We start from the raw sequence: 17,008 nt of genomic DNA, 5'->3' as shown, positions 1-17,008 counted from the left end.
TGTGGGTTCTGCAGTTCAAGAATTTGTTCAGAGCCATTTTTTTTCAGTGTTTAGAGGGTCCTGGGGGAGAGCCCTAGGCAAGTCCCTGCTTTCTAGCCGCCATCTTGGCTCCACCCCCTGTCAAAGATGTCCTCTTAGTAAGACTTACAGAACAAGCATCATAGGATAGATCATGCATCCAGGTAAAAATCAAAGTTTTTTCTCTGCACAGAAGCAGCTTTATTCAGGGTAAAGGTGACCTTATTTTTAAGTCTTATTTTAAGCTGTCCCATAGGGATGCTATGAGATGAAGAAATGAAGAAATCTTTATTGATAAAATTTTTATTTTGAACTCTTCAGTGGCTGTTGTATAAAGAATCCCTTTATCCCTATTGCATAACACTGACCGTTTTGACCATGGTTTGCAGTTATTTATGTGCTTATGGACAAGGACTGTCTTCTTTATCTTTGTATTTCCTAATGTATAGAACATTACTTTGTGTAATATTAGTTAAGTTGAGACTTTTTTACTGTTTTGGAATGCTAAATTAATCAAGTGTCTTTAATTGAGTCTTACTAGGTGCAAAGCCCCAGGCCCAAACCCCTATCTACTAGATGCTAAGCCTATGTGGGTGTGAAGCCCCCAGGGCCCTAAGGGGAGTTGCTAAGACCAGAGCCAATAGTAGGCACCTAAGTTCTGGTGGCTCAGATAATGTTTGATGAGGGCTAAAGAGTATATAAAAAGAGAGAACAGAGCTATTTGCTTGGGGCTGTCACTCTTGGAGGAGTGTTGGTGTGGGCCGCTCTAAAGAGCCTCCTGGCTTGTCAATGCAAATGTTGATGGTTTTTTGGTAACTATGAAATGTGATTTGGTCTATTTATATTGTGTAAGTTTGTAATTTGTTTATATTTGCTCTGAAGTTCAGGCTACTGGCTTTTCCTCCTGAACTGAGTGAGTTTATATGTATATGCTGGATTAAAGTAAGATTGTTAATCCCATAATGCTACTTTCCTTAGTAAAGCAGATCAAAAGATCTTGTGCTGGCAGTGTTCTTGTTGTTGGGCTTATGTTGGGCTTTCACACCCAAAACAGCTGCTAGCTAAATTGTTGCAACACTTTGCTGGAAATAGGCCCTTAATATTGTTGAATTAAATTTTGTGGGTGTGTAATCTTTCAAGTAGTAGGTATGTTCGCAAAAAAAATTAACTTAATTTGTCCATGTTCTTTTGCTACTGGCAAAGAATTTATATACCACACACCTAAGATTCAATATGGCAATTTGATTTAAAACTTCAAGTGCTTTTGTTACCCGGTTTTTAAAAACTCTTAGTCATAGACACCTACTTTTTAAAAAGTTTTTTATAAATTTATTAATAATAGCATTTATATAGTTGTTTATATAAATACAACAGCAAAATACATGTCAACTAATTTGATCCTTATAACAAGTAGGTGCTATTATCCCCATTTTAAAGATGAGAAAACTGAGGCAAACAGAGGTAGGTGACATAGCTATGGTCCCACAGCTAGTATGTGTCTGATGCAGGAGTCTAACTCAGGTGCCCTTGACTCCAAGTCTAACTCTATCCACTGCATCATCTAGCAGGCTAACAAAATCTGATATCAGTGTTTCTGATACAAAAGTCCAGGTACCACATGTATACTTTAAAAAGTCATGTTATATGGACATACTTCTGAAGCAGAGAGATTATTATAATTGATGAACATAAGAAAGTTGACTCAGTCCTTATTGACCACCAGTCCTTCCTAAAGGTGGTGAGGTGTGTTTTTCATTGCATCAGTATCCAGGGTAATATTGTGCATTCATTTACTCAACAGATACCTATTGGGCAATAGATTGATAAACAGTCATCTTAATAGAAAAATACCCAGCAGATAGTCATTAAAATGTATTGAATGAATTATTCTCCTAAAATTGGTCAGTGATAAGTACAGCCTCACCCTTAAAATATCGTTAACTAAACAATACAACAAATCGTGTCACTTATCAATGCCTCCGTATCATGTGCATCCATTTGTTTGTTCACTCATTAAGTCATTCAGCAGATATTTTATGTAAAATATTGTGCAGTCTGGAGCATATAAATAAGAATAAGAGAATAAATGACTGGCGAACTTACCTGAAGAGAGAAATATGAGCTGTTGTACTATATATTTCAGACTTACTATATACAAGGTACCAATCATACTTTATAGAATAGGGAGAAGATTATAGTTACTCATTTCAAGGGAGTTAGAGTAACGAGGGTAACAAGATGTGCACATGTCATTAACAGAAGGCTCAGCTGCCTAGATGCATTGTTTCACTTACTGCCAGTAGCCTGAAAGGTGGTTCCTTTGACTATTATACTCAAATTAGTGTGACTGAAAAAATGTATGTTATTCTGCACTGCATAGAGAAAAAAGACAGTAATTTGTTTTGTGATTCTATCCCTTAAGTTCTTATTTTCTTCTGCTAATTCCATTGCCTCCCTCACTACTTTTTGTTTGTGGCTATCATACACCAAGTTAGTGTAGTTATGGTTTTTCTATATCATCTGAAATCCTGCTCCAGGGTGATTGTAAAGTATGCCTGTTAACTCATTCGGTATTTGTGGCTGTCAGATTTTAGTTTATCATGTGCCCAAGGCAGCAATATGTGTCTTTGGTGATTTCAGACACAGAACACAGGTAGCTGAGCAATATTAAGCAGGGTTTATATGATAGCTGAATTGTTCAACTCTTACCCTCCTATTTTCTCTTCTAAGGAAAATAATCTGGCCCGGAAAGGGCAGTTCAGAAAAGGTTAATAGGGAATTGAAACCAATAACTAGGGAGAAAGAGTAAAAGAGTATCTATCTGGACTTGATGAGTGCAAGTCACCAGGACCATATGAATTATATCCCAGGGTACTAAAAGAGCTGGCATGTGTGATTGCCATGTTACTGTCATTGAAAGATTGTTGAGTATGGGAGAGGAATTGAAGGTTTGGAGATAAACAGGTGTTCTGTTCACAAAATCAAAGACAATGACTCTGCAAACTGTGGGCCAGTAAGCTTGTCTTTAATTCCTAGCAAAATTCCAGGCTTCATGAATAAAGGGCTGGCCTTAAATCCAGAAGACCTGAGTTCAAGTGTGACTTCTGACACAGGCAGTGTGAGCTTGGGCAGATCACTTAGCCTGTCTGTGCTCTTGGCAACTCTGAGGCTGAGTTGCAGAGAAGGTGCCACTCTGCAGTGGAAGAAGTTTCCTCACCTAGGAGTTCCCTATACCAGTGAAATCACAAGTCTGTTTCATATTGCTAGTATTACAGCGATGCTTAGTGTACATCTAGTAAAAGAAACTGTGATCACAGAGAACCAATATAGATTAATCAAGACATGTAGCCAGTGTGGGAATTTGTTTTGCTTGACTATGCATCTTTTTTTTTCAATTTTTATTTTCAGGTCCAAATTCTCTCCCTCCTTTCAGTCCTTCCCCCACTTATTGAGAAAGCAAGCAATACGATACCAATTATAGAATGAATTGCCTATGTATCTTTATCATAAGAATTTTGGTTTTCAGTGGGATGAGGAGTTGGAAGATAATCAACTTTTGTTAAGTAAAAAAATTAATAGATTTTTAAAAAAAAATAACTCAAATTAGCCCAACTTTTTTTGGACAGGGTTATTAGACTGGTGGATCAAGAAAATTCTTTGATATAGTTAGTCTATGCCTCCCCTAGGTATTTGATACATTCCCTCATGCTTTTGTTGGCAAAAAGACAGATTATGTGGGCTAAATGATAATATTGTTAGGTAGATTAATTAGAGAACGAACCAAAAGGCCTCCAGTGGGTCATAGATACAACCATAGCTTATCCTAAAGTAGATTCAGAATTGCTTGACCCAAAATAATAGTCATTAATGATTGGATGTCATCTTGAAAAGGTGTGTATTATTGTTACATTGCTGGTGGAGTTGTGAACTGATCCAGCCATTCTGGAGAGCAATTTGGAACTATGCCCAAAGGGCTATAAAAATGTTCATACCCTTTGACCCAGCAATACTACTTCTAGGGTTGTATCCCAAAGAGATCACACAAGTGGGAAAAGGACTCATATGTACAAAAATATTTATAGCGGCTCTTTTTGTAGTAGCTAAGAATTGGAAATCAAGGGGATATGAAGGTAATGGAATACTATTGTGCTATAAGAAATGGGGATGATACGGACTTCATAACAACCTGGAAAAACCTATACAATATAATGCTGAGTGAGTGGAGCTGAGCCAGGAGAACATTATACACAACCACAGATATATGGATTCTGTGAGGACTAATCCTGATAGACTGCTCTTCTCAGCAACACAAGGTACAAAGACAACTCCAAAGGACTCATGATGAAGAATGCTATCTACATCCAGAGAAAGAACTATGAAGTATGAATGCAGATTGAGGCACATTTTATGCTTGCCTTTTTTTACCCTTTTTTTCTCTCTTTTGTTTTTGTTTTTGGGTTTGTTTTTTCTTTTTGGTTCTGTTTCTTCTTTCTCATGATTCATTCCATTGGTCATAATTATTCTTCACAACTTGACTATTGTGTAAATAAGTTCAATGCAAAGTTATATGTGGAAGATATATCGAATTCCATGCCATCTTGGAGTGGGGGGGAAGAAAATCTGGAACTCAAAATTATGTAGAACCAAGTGTTGCAAACTAAAAATAAAAAAAATATATATTTTTAAAGATAAGCAAAAAAAAAAAGAAAAGGTGTCTGTGGTGGTATTTTCCAACTATCTGTGCTTTGGCCCCATACTGTTTAACATTTTATCAATAACTTGAATAAAGGCATAGATAGCTTGCTTATCCAGTTTGCAGCTGACACAAATTTGAGAGGGATGGTTAACATACTGAATGACCAAGTCAGGATTTCGAAAGATCTTGACAAACTCGAGCTCAACAGGGCTGAATCTAAGAAAAGGAAATTTAGGGATAAATGTAAAATCTTACACTTGGTTTAAAAAATTAATTTCAGAATAGTATGATGGGCAAAGTGTGTCTAGACAACATCAGAAGAAGAAACGGGGAGTTTTAGTGGCCTGAAACTTCAATATGAGTCAATAGTATAATCTTGGTAGCCAAAAAGACCATTATGCTTAGTTCTTAGCATCCCATTTTAGGGAAGATAACAACAATAACAACAGTGTAGCATTCATATAGCACTGAGAGGTAAGAGGCTATAATTGTTCCCATTTTACAGGTGAGGAAGCTGGGGCAAATAGAGGCTGAGGGGCATGTTCAGGATCACAGAGCTCATAACAGTCTGAAGCAGGATTTGGGTCCAGGTCATCTTGACTCCATGCCCAGCATTCTCCCCACTCTGCCATCTAGCTGCATCGATAAACTCGAGGGGATCCAGAAGGAGGCATCTAGGATGGTGACAGGTCTTACATTCATGCCCTACAAGGTTTGGCCAAAATAACTAAAAGGAAAATGACATAAACTCCTTATTCTGGGGAGTTTACCTACCTTCCTCACTAAATCAAACTTCCTAAACAATTGATACCATTAAAAAGTCCAGATAATTGTTCCTTTAAACTTTCTGGTAGCTTATAAATTTTTTATAAGGAAAGATAGTGCAGAGCTTTCCAGTTACCAGTTATAATATTTAATATACTATGTATAAGTGCTATAGTCCGTATGTGGTAACATGTCTGTCACCCAGAAATCACCCTGCACAAATACAGAAAACCACTTACAGGCCATTCAAGGTTATCAGACACCAAGGCCATTACCTCTGAGTTGACATAAGCAATCAGTCAATATTCATTGAGCATCTACAAAAAGTTCAAAGGACTGTGTTAGTGCTCAAACACAAGTGGGAACAAGTTCTACATTTCTTTGGCTCTTCAGTGAAAAGCAAAGTTTTCATGGTCTACATGTTTCGTAATTACCTTATCAGGTTATTTCTTTGTTTTTTGGAAACTTGACATTTGTATTACTCTTAAGTCTTCTTTCCATCAATGTCTTTTAACATAGTTGCTTTTGAATGGCCCTAAATGATTTTCTAACTTGAGCTTGGCAAAATTGGGGCAAGTACTGTAACAAAACCAGCATGGGTTTTTATACCTGTTATTTCACTGTTATTCCATCCTACTCTTGTTCTTAGTCTTTGGATGTGTTGGAGTAATTTATTCTAGGCTAATTCTGAAAACTATTGCTGCCTCACTTAATCTAGACTGAAATTATAGGCTTGCTGTAGTGCTTAATCAGTGAGGTCAAATAATGAGATCATTTTGGGTAGTCAGCTGTTTGGCCGAATTTACTGTGTAGTTGCTTGCGTGGTTCAGTTCCAAGGACGATGCTCAGCAGTTTTATTTATTGTATGTGAACTTGCCTTGAAACCATAAAAATTTTTCTGGAGAAAGTTTAAGTTTTTCAATTTTAGATGTTTTGGTACATTGTTATTATTTTCTCATTTCTTCCTACCTTATAAGTTTGTCCTTGCTAGACTCTTTTTTTCTTTCCTTAAAAACATAACCTTTATATTATCTATTGTCTGAGATTTCTACCATCACAATAAATTAAACTCACATCAATCTGTTAGAAATAATATTTTGTACTAACTTTACTACCAAAACCACAAATTGTATTTTTAAAGTTACCTATCCTTTGAAATGTATGAGTAGATGTATTACCTATACAATCCCAAATTGGAAAAATGGTTGCACAATTTTAAGTGAAAAGAAAATTGGGCAAAAGGAGGGATTTAGATTTTATGGAGTATTTCATTTAATTCATTAAATGCTCACTAAGCACCTATTATATGCACAGGGTGTTGTGTTTGGAGATACAAAAGTGAAATAAAAAGAAACCTGCCCTTAAGGAACTTGTTATCTAATAGAGATAAGAAATGTAAAGAAATAAATACAATTTAAGATAGGCTATAGTAAGTGCAAGAATGAAGTATCAGATATGAGAGCTGAAGGACTGAGTGTGTTTAGCCTAGAAAAAAGAAGAATCAGGAGATGTTATAGTTGTGTTCAGAATGTTTGAAGGGTTTCATACGGAAGAGACATTCAGTCTGTCAGTCGAACATTTATTAAACACCTCCTTTGTGCTGGGCACTGTACTAAACACTGAGATTACAGGGATAGACAAAAGACAGCTCCTGCTCTCAAGGAGCTCACAGTCTAATGAGGGACATAACATGCAAACAACTATGTACAAACAGGATCTATACAGGATAAATTGGAGATAATCAACAGAAGGAAGGCACTGGAATTAAGGGGTGTCAGGAAAGGCTTTGGTGGGACTTGAGCTGCAGCTTGAATGAAGCCAGAGAATCCAGGAGGCAGAGAGGAGGAGGGAGGGAATTCCAGGCATAGTGTCAGTTACGAGAATGGAGTGTCTTATTTGAGGAAACAAGAAAGGACACCGATGTCATTGAATCACAATACGTAGTGAGGAGTAAGGTGTAAGGAGACTGAAGAGTAAAAAGGGGCTGAGTTTGTGAATGGCCTTGAATGCCAAACAGAGTATATATTTGATCCTGAATGGGGATTGGAGGAAAACATGGCCAGACGTGTACTTTAAGAAGATCACTTTGGCAGCAGAGTAGATGAGAAATACTACAAAGATAAAATCAACAGGCCTTGGCAATGTATTGGATATGGGGGAGCGGGGGACTAAGAGAGATTGAGGAATTGAGGATGACATCTAGGATGTGAGCCTAGATGAATGGGAAGATAGTGGTTCCCTTGACAATTACAGGGAATTTTGGAAGCGGGGAGGATTTGGAGGGAAAGATAATGTCAGTTTTGGACATTTTTAGTTTTAAGATGTCTACAGGATATCCATTTTATTTTATTTATTTTAGTTCTGGTATATGTGTTAGGAAATCAGTGTCTTTATTTAAAACTTATACCATGTATGTATAGATGTACTATCATGTGACCTCTGCAGCATCATATCCAATACTTAAAATACAGTTTTATGGATTCAGGATCAAACTTACCAGTGTGTCTCAGTGACTAGACATCAGAGCTTTGAGCCTTTTTGTTTTTGTTTCTTAATTATTTAATTGTTTATTTTGAGTTTGATTTCCACATTCTTTCTCCCTTCAGAATCTCCTTACCCACTGAAAAGACAAGCAATATGATTTCAATTATACATGTGAAATCATGCAAACCATATTTCCATATTAGCTGTGTTGCAAAAGAGATAAGAAAAATAAGGAAAGTGAAAAAATTATACTTCAGTTTGCATTCAGAGTTCATCCATTCTCTCTCCGGAGGTGTATAGCATTTGTCATCATGAGTCTTTCAGAATTGTCTTGGATCACTGTATTGCTCAGGTTGTATTTTCACAGTAGATCATCAAAATAATATTGCTGTTTAGGTTTTTTAAATTTAATTTTCTTTATTTTTATTACCTTTTAAGTTCTGAATTGTCTTTCTTCCCTCCCTCCCCATCCCACACTAGAAAAGGCCACCATTTGACACCAATATGTGTGTGTGTGTGTGTGTGTGTGTGTGTGTATGTGTGTGTGTATAAAACCATACTCTATATACTTTCATTTGTCAGTTCTTTCTCTTGAGGTGGTGTAGCAACAATCCGGCTAGCAGCTGTTGTGGGGTGTAAAACCCAATAAGACCAGCAACAAGAGCTTCTAGCACAGATTCTTTGATCTGCTTTACTAAGGAAAGTAACTTTAAGGTGTTAACAATCTTACTTTAATCAAACACATATATACATATACATACATATATGTATATGCGTGTGTCTATATATATATATGTATATGTGTGTGTCTATATATATATGTAGACACACACACACACACACTTAGTTCTGGAGGAACAGTTAGCACCCTAAACTTCAGAGCAAATACAAACAAATTACAGACATCAACAGACAGACCTTGTCTGATTCAAATCACAATTCATAGTTACCAGAGAACCAGTGGGTCTGGGTTAGCAAAGCCAGTGGGCAATCACAACAGCTTGCCCAGAGTCCCACGCCACTCTTCCAGCCACTCTTCCAGTGAGCGAGAGCCCCCATACCAAACATGTGGGTTTCTTCAAAGCTGGGCGGCTCTTAACAACAGCTGCCCATAGTCTCCACATCAACACTCCAGTGAGTGAGAACCCTAGACAAAATGCTAACCTTTGAGTTTTTATACTCTGTTCAGGGCCTGAAGGATTTGCACCTAATCAGCAAAAGGGTATGAGCCTGGGGCTTTGCACATAGTTAGCAAAAGGGCTTGTGCCTGGAGCTTTGCACCTAGTAAGACTTAATCAAAGGCACTTAATTAATTTAGCATTCTAAAAGAGAAAATAGTAAAAAAGTCTCACCTTAATTACCAATACAGGTGGATAGAATCTTCCTGCAAACGTCCTTTGTAGTTGATTTGAATATTTATAATACTCAGAATAGTTTAATTGTTCACATTATTCTTCAGACGGTATTGTTGTTACATTATACGTTATCTCGGTTCTGCTCATTTCGCTCTTCCTTATTTCATGGAGGTCTCTCCATGTTTTTCTAAAATCAATGAGCTCATCCTTTCTTACAGCACAGTAGTATTCCATCACAATCATACACCACAACTTGTTTAACCATTCTCCAATTGATGGATATGCCCTCCAAACAAAGAGAGCTGCTATAAATATTTTAGAACATATGGGGTCTTTTTTTTCTTTTTCCCTGATGACCTTGAGAAACAGACTTGATAATGGTATTGCTGGGTCAAAGTATATACACAGTTGTATAATTCTTTGGGCATAATTCCAGATTTTTCTCCAAAATGGTTGGATTAGTTCACAGTTCCACCGACAGTGTATTAGTGCTATTGAATAGCAAAGAACTTCCATTTGTCTTCTACTTTTCCTTTGCCCTAAAAGTATAAACACTGCATTTCAGTTTGACTGTAAATTTTGCTGTAAATTTTCTTGTAAACACCATTGCCTTGTTAAGTTTTGCTGTAAACTGACTCAAAAAGTTATAATGCATTGTTGATATGTTTTCTGATATGTGCTTTGTAAGAGTGATGAAATAAAGCTCAAAGTATGTAAAAACAAACAAAAAACAATGTATTAGTGTCCCAATTTTTCCACATGCCCTCCAACACTTGTTATTTTCTTCTTGTATCATTTTAGCCAATCTAATAGGTGTGAGAGGATATCTCAAAAATTTTTTTAAATTTGCATTTCTCTAATCAGTAATGATTTAGAGCATTTTTATATGACTACAGATAGCTTTGATTTCTTCATCCAAAAACTGGCTATTCATATCCTTTAACCATTTATCAATTGGGGAATGACTCACATTCTTATACATGTAACAAAGTTTTCTATATATTTGAGGTATAAGACCTTTATCCAGGAAACTGTCTATAAATTCCCCCCCCCCAATTTTCTGCTTTCCTTCTAAACTTGGCTACATTGGTTTTATTTGTGCAAAACCTTTTTAATTTAATGTAATCAAAATTATCCATTTTATATCATAATGTTCTCTAGCTCTTGTTTATTCATAAATTCTTCTATCCATAAGTCTAATAGGTACTATGTTCATATTCTTTTAATTATATCACGGATATGTATCCATTTTAACCTTATCTTGGCAAATGGTTTAAGATATTGATCTATACCTAACTTCTGCTACATTGCTTTCCAGTTTTCCCAACAATTTTTTTTACCAAATAGTGAATTCTTAAATACAAGGTTACTATAATTATTTCTGTGTATTGTATGTCTACTGTGTTCCATTGATCTACCTTTCTATTTCTTAGCCAGTACCACATGGTTTTGATAATTACTGCCAGTTTAAGATAGTTTTAAGATTTGTTACTACTAAATAGTTTTAAGATCTGTTACTACTAGACCTCCTTCTTTTACATTTTTTTCATTAATTCCTTTGATATTCTTGATCTTTTGTTCTTCCAAATGGATTCTGTTAGCTTTTCTAGCTCAGTTTTTTAAAAAAAAATAATTCAATTGGAAAGGCATTGAATAAGTAGATTAGTTTAGGCTAGGCGTGGGGAACCTGCGGCCTTGAGCCCAAAGGGCTACACTTGAGGACCGAGAGGGCCACATGTGGTCTCAAGGCCTCAAGTTCCCCATCCCTGGTTTAGGCAAAATTGACATTTTCATTATATTGGCTCTGCCCACCCATGAACAATTAATATTTCTCTAGTTATTTAAATCTGACTTTATTTGTATAAAAAGTGTCTTATAATTATGTTCATGGAGTTTTAGTACAATAATGAATAGTAGTTCAATTCAATAATTGAACCTTGCTTTTCCCCTGATGTTATTGGGAAAGCTTCTAGTTTATTCCTATTATATATATATAAAACTTGCTCTTGATTTTAGACAGATCATGCTTATCATTTTAAGAAAGGCCTCATTGATTCCTGTGCTTTCTATTGTTGTTAGTAGGAGTGAGTATTGTATTTTATCAAAAGCTTTTTCAGTGTCCATTGAGATAATATGATTTTTGTTGTTTTTGTTATTTATCAGAACATCTATTACAAGAGAGACACAAGACTGGAGATCAGCAGAGAGGTTAGAGCTAGATAAGTAGATTTGAGAATCATCAGCATATGACCTTGATGAAAATCCAACAAAGAAGATTGAGAAGGAACAGTCACATAGTCAGAAGAACCAGGAGAGAGCAGTGTCACACAAACTTAGAAAAGAATATTAAGGTGAAGGCCTATAGAGAGCTCAAGAAGGATGAAGACAGAAAAAGTCATTAAATTTGGCAATCAAGGGATCATTGGTTAACTTATTGAATGATGAGGCTAGAAACCAGAATGTAGATTTAATAAGAGAATCAAGGAAGGGAAGTGGATGCCTTCTCAAGGAGTTTAGCAATAAAAGGAAGACAAAATATAGGATGATAGCTAGTGGAGTTGCATGAATGAAGTGAGAGTTTTTTGAGGATGGAGAGACATGAGAATGTATGTAGGCAGCCGAGAAGTAGCCACTAGATAGGAAGAGACCAAAGATAAGTGAGAGAGTAATCTATCTCATACCAGCTAAGAAATAAAAGGTAGACCAGTGGAACGAAGTAGACACACAGGCTCTAGCAGCAAACGAATATAGTAATCTGGTGTTTGACAAGTATAAAGACTCAAATTTGGGGGATAAGAATTCATTCATTGTTAAAAATTGTTGGCAAAGCTGGAATACAGCCTGGCAGAAATTGGGCATAGACCAATATCTTAAACCATTTACCCAGATAAAGTCAAAATGGTTACATAACCTAGATATAAAGAGAGATATTACAAGAAAATCTGAAGAATATGAAACGTACTATCAGACTTACCAATAGGTGAACAATTTATGAACCAACAAGCGATAGAGAGCACTGTGAGATGTAAAATGTATAATTTTGATTACATTAAATTTAAAAGTTTTTGCGCAAATAAAACAAATGTAGCCAAGATCAGAAGGAAAGCAGAAAACTGGGGGAGGGGGAAATATGGACATTTCCTCAGATAAAGGTCTTATATCTCTATATAAAGAAGTTTGTCGAAACCTATAAGAATGCAAGTCATTCCCCAATTGATAAATGGTCAAAGGATATGAACAGGCAATTTTCAGATGAAGAAATCAAAACAATTTATTGTCATATGAATGCTCTAAATCATTATTGATTAGTGAAATGCAAATTAAAACAACCTTGAGATATCATATTAGCCATCAGATTGGCTAAAATGATAGGAGAAAGTGACAAATATTGGAGGGAATGTGGAAAAATTGGATCCTAAATTCATTGTTGGTGGATCTGTGAGCTGATCCAACCATTCTGGAAAAAGCTTTGGAATTATGCCCACAGAGTTATTAAACTGTCTCTTCCCTTTGACCCAACAATACCATTATTAGGTCTGTTTCCCAAGGTGATTAGGGAAAAAGGAAAAGAACATACATATTCTAAAATATTTATCGCGGCTCTCTTTGTGGTGGCAAAGAACAAGAAATTATGGGGATGCCCCTCAGTTGGGGAATGGCTAAACAAGGAGTGGTATATATTCATGATGGAATATTACTCTGCTATAAGAAATGATGAACTCAGTGATTTTAGCAAAGCATGGAGAAACCTCTGTGAAATAATGAAGAGCAAAATGAGCAGAGCCAAAAGAACGTTGTGTATGGTAACAGCGGTATTGTTTTAAGAACATAACTTTGAGCGACTGAGTCATTGTGACTATTACATATATTATATATTCTGACTGTTATAAATACCCAAATTAACCACAAAGATCCAATGAAGGAAGATGCTGTTTGAATCCAGAAAAAGAACTGATGTATATAGGTGTAGATATAAACCATTCTCTCTCTGCCTCTCCCTACCTATATATACACACACTGATTTGTGTATAATGGTAGTCATCTTGATGAGTTACTTTATTGTATGTTTGAAAGGAATTTTAAGTTGTACATAATGGATTTGCAATTTCAGATGCAATCCTGTCTTTCTACTCCACTTTGTTCTGGAAATGCTTGTTTTATTTCTTAACTTCGGAATAAAATAAATAATTTTTTTTAAAAGGGGCCTCTTTGAAGGCAGGGACTGTGCCTTTTACTTCCTTTCTGTCCCCCAGCCTTGAGCAGAGTGCGTGGAACAATAAGCACTTAACAAATGTTTGCTAACTGCTTATTGAATTAGAATCAGGGAGACCTGGGTTCAAATCCTGATTCCAGTATTTACTAATTATGTGATCGTGGACAAATCATTTAGTTTTTCTGAGCTTCCATTTCCTTATCTTTAAAATGGAGGTAATAGTGCCTTTGTAGTACCTACTTGACAAGGTTGTCTTGAAGCTCAGATGATATAATGCATATGAACTTTGTAAAAATTAGAGTGTTGTGCAAATGTCAGTTATTATCATTGTTCTTGTTCTCTTCTTATATTTGATAGAGTTCAGATAGAAATGAACCTGGGAACAAATCACTATCCTGCTTTATTATTCTTTTATATTTAAGGTTCTGCAGACTCTTACGTACATAGGTGGTAAAACAACTACTTTATATAATTGAATAAAAAGTATTTCTGTAGGTTCACTGACATCATCTTTGGCACAATTCCAGGAGCAGATGGAATGACAGGGATACTGTTAACGAAATTATTTTGATTTCTGCTAGCTTTCTATATTTTGAGAGTTTTTATTCCATATAGCTTTAGGAGACCATGGGTATTTGGTATGGCAGCATACATTGAAAATATTATTCTTACATTTGGTATATATCAATGTTATGTCAGTTGTGGCAATTGTGGGCAACAGTTCCATCTATGATAATTATCCAGTTTCAGTATAGTTGTTTATTCTCATCATTGCTCTTGTTATTGATCTTAATCATAAATGTCATTGTAAAAACCTGAACTTGTGAAGATAAGTATATCTGTCTGCAAACAGCCAATTGGATTCTACCCAAATATAGACCATTAATAAATATTAAGAACACTTATATCCCTGACCAAGTAGTTTTGGTGTCTCTGGTTTGTTGTTGGAAAACTTAAATGATTTTGATATTTGAATTGATATGGCTTAACTTTTTTATATTCTGATTAGGATTTTTCCAATTAAAGATGTACCTATGGAGAATGATGCCCTTACTAATTGGCTGTATCAGCGGTTCATTGAAAAGGAGGACCTCTTGTCACACTTTTATGAAACAGGTGAGCTTTTTCCCAGAAAATTTATATATGAATATATGTCCATTTTGTTCAAAGATGGTTTTAAGTAGGTAACGATGCTTTGAATACTTAACAATCCCCTTAAAATCCTTTGCTCTGTAATAGACCATATGTGTCAAGAATTATGCTTATTTTTTCCTAAAATATTGACATTACTACCCACCTTAACTGTTGATCACATACTTGAATGCGTTTGTTTACCATTTTATCACCTAGATCTTTGATAAGTAATAAATAGCACACTGTTTTGCCAAAAGACTGACTCCTATAGGTTACTACTGTTTGAATGATTGTACACCTCTGTTTACATGCTGTCCTGTTGAAAAGTATTTTAAAATGGTCAGAATAGAAAAGGTAAAGCCTGTTTAAGAAACAGATTGATAGTGAGCTGGAAGCTGCTTTATGTTTAATCTTAACGAGTTTTTTGGAAAATGATGCATAAAGTGGTTGAGCTTCAAAAGCTTGGTTACTTAGAGAGAGTAAGTTAGTTAAAAAAAGAATCTCTACCGAGGAAATTTTTTCCTAAATGAAAAGAGACCATATTGGGGATTCTATAGTGTTGCAGAAAGTCATACAACTCTCCCATATGCTTGTTGTCAAAGGTACTGATGTTCTCTTTTCTTCTGGAAGAAGCAAAGAAAATGTTTTCTAATACAAATAGGGGTAGAAGGGTTAGGTAAATAGTAACACTGAGTGTGCAGTGGGGGGGTAGCAAAGTTAGAAACAGATTATTAAGGATCTTTTATGCCAAGCTTCCCTGAGGCCCTGGAGAATCAGAGTTGGCCAATTTAAAGGTAACTTGTGAGCCGTGTAAAAGATTTTTTTTAACGCCTGAAAATAGATAAAAGGTTTTACTTAATTCAGAGTAAGAAAGCCAAGGCTAGACAAAACAATGATAGAGAGTGGTTGAAATTTGGTTAGGATGGGATTTTAATTTTATCTAAATGTTTATTTTTCTCTTTTTCTTTTTTTAATTAGATTTTTTATTTTTAGTTTACACCATTCAGTTCCACAAGTTCTTAAGTTCCAAATTTTCTTCCCCTTCCTCCTCTCCCCCCTCCCCCCCCAAGATGGTATGGAATCTGATATATGTTCTACATATACCTTTGCATTAAAGCTATTTACATAATAGTCAAGTTGTAAAGAAGAATTATGACCAATGTGATGAATCATGAGAAAGAAGAAACAAAACCAAAAAAAAAAAAGTAAAAAAAAGAGCAAATAGTTTGCCTCAATCTGCATTCAGACTCCACAGTTCTTTCTCTGGTTAGAGATAGGTTTTTCCATCATGAGTCCTTTGCAGCTGTCTTTGAACCTTATAGTGCTGAGAAGAGCCAAGGCTATCAAAGTTAGTCACCACAGAAGCAATATAACTGTGGTTGTGTACAGTGTTCTCCTGGTTCTGCTCCTCTCACTTAGCATCAGATCATGTAGGTCTTTCCAGGTCATTATGAAATCCATATCTTCCCCATTTCTTATAGCACAGTAGTATTCCATTACATTCATATACCACAGCTTGTTCAGCCATTCCCCAATTGATGGGCATCCCCTTGATTTCCAATTCTTTGCTACCATAAAAAGAGCTGCCGTAAATATTTTTGTATATACAGGTCCCTTTCCTATTTCTGTGCTCTCTTTGGGATATAACCCTAGAGGTAGTATTGCTGGGTCAAAGGATATGCGCATTTTTATAGCCCTTTCGGCATAGTTCCAAATTGCTCTCCAGAATGGCTGGATCAGTTCACAACTCCACCAACAATGTAACAATGTTCCTGTTTTCCCACATCCTCTCTAGCATTTATCATTTTCCTGTTTTGTCATTGTAGCCAATCTTACGGGAGAGATGTGGTACCTAAGAGTTGTTTTGATTTGCATTTCTTTAATCAATAGTGATTTAGAGCCTTTTTTCATATGTCTATAGATATCTTTAATTTCTTCCTCTGAAAACTGCCTGTTAATAGCCTTTGATCATTTCTCAATTGGGGAATGACTTGTATTCCTATAAATTTCTCAGTTCCCTGTATATTTTAGAGATCAGGCCTTTATCAGAGACACTGGTTGTAAAGATTTTCTCCCAATTTTCTGCTTTCCTTCTAATCTTTGTTTCATTGGCTTTGTTACAAAATCTTTTCAGTTTAACATAATCAGAATTATTCATTTTGCATTTCGTAATGTTCTCTCTCTCTTGTTGGGTCATGAATTCTTCCCTTTCCCGTAAATCTGACAAGGAAACTATTCCTTGCTTTTCCGAATTGCTTATAGTATCAGTCTTTATTCCTAAATCATGAACCCATTTTGACTTTATTTTGATATACGGTGTAAGATGTTGGTCTGTGCTCAGTT

General features: G+C 35.7%; 1 protein-coding gene across 4 annotated transcripts in view; it reads left to right on the top strand.

The window, feature by feature from the left end:
• The window catches only part of LPGAT1 (lysophosphatidylglycerol acyltransferase 1), a 95,624-nt gene that overhangs the window by 63,936 nt on the left and 14,680 nt on the right, over positions 1-17,008 (top strand). For all 4 annotated transcript variants that reach the window (XM_036753281.1, XM_036753278.1, XM_036753280.1 and 1 more), the window contains one exon: positions 14,541-14,647. In XM_036753281.1, the coding sequence (XP_036609176.1) occupies positions 14,541-14,647 (107 nt within the window). The remainder of the gene's footprint in view (positions 1-14,540; positions 14,648-17,008) is intronic.

Source organism: Trichosurus vulpecula, chromosome 4 (genome assembly GCF_011100635.1).
Source record: "Trichosurus vulpecula isolate mTriVul1 chromosome 4, mTriVul1.pri, whole genome shotgun sequence".
NCBI lineage: Eukaryota > Metazoa > Chordata > Mammalia > Diprotodontia > Phalangeridae > Trichosurus > Trichosurus vulpecula.
The sequence above is the reverse complement of the archived record's forward strand: the minus strand, read 5'-3'. Positions and strand labels throughout refer to the sequence as shown.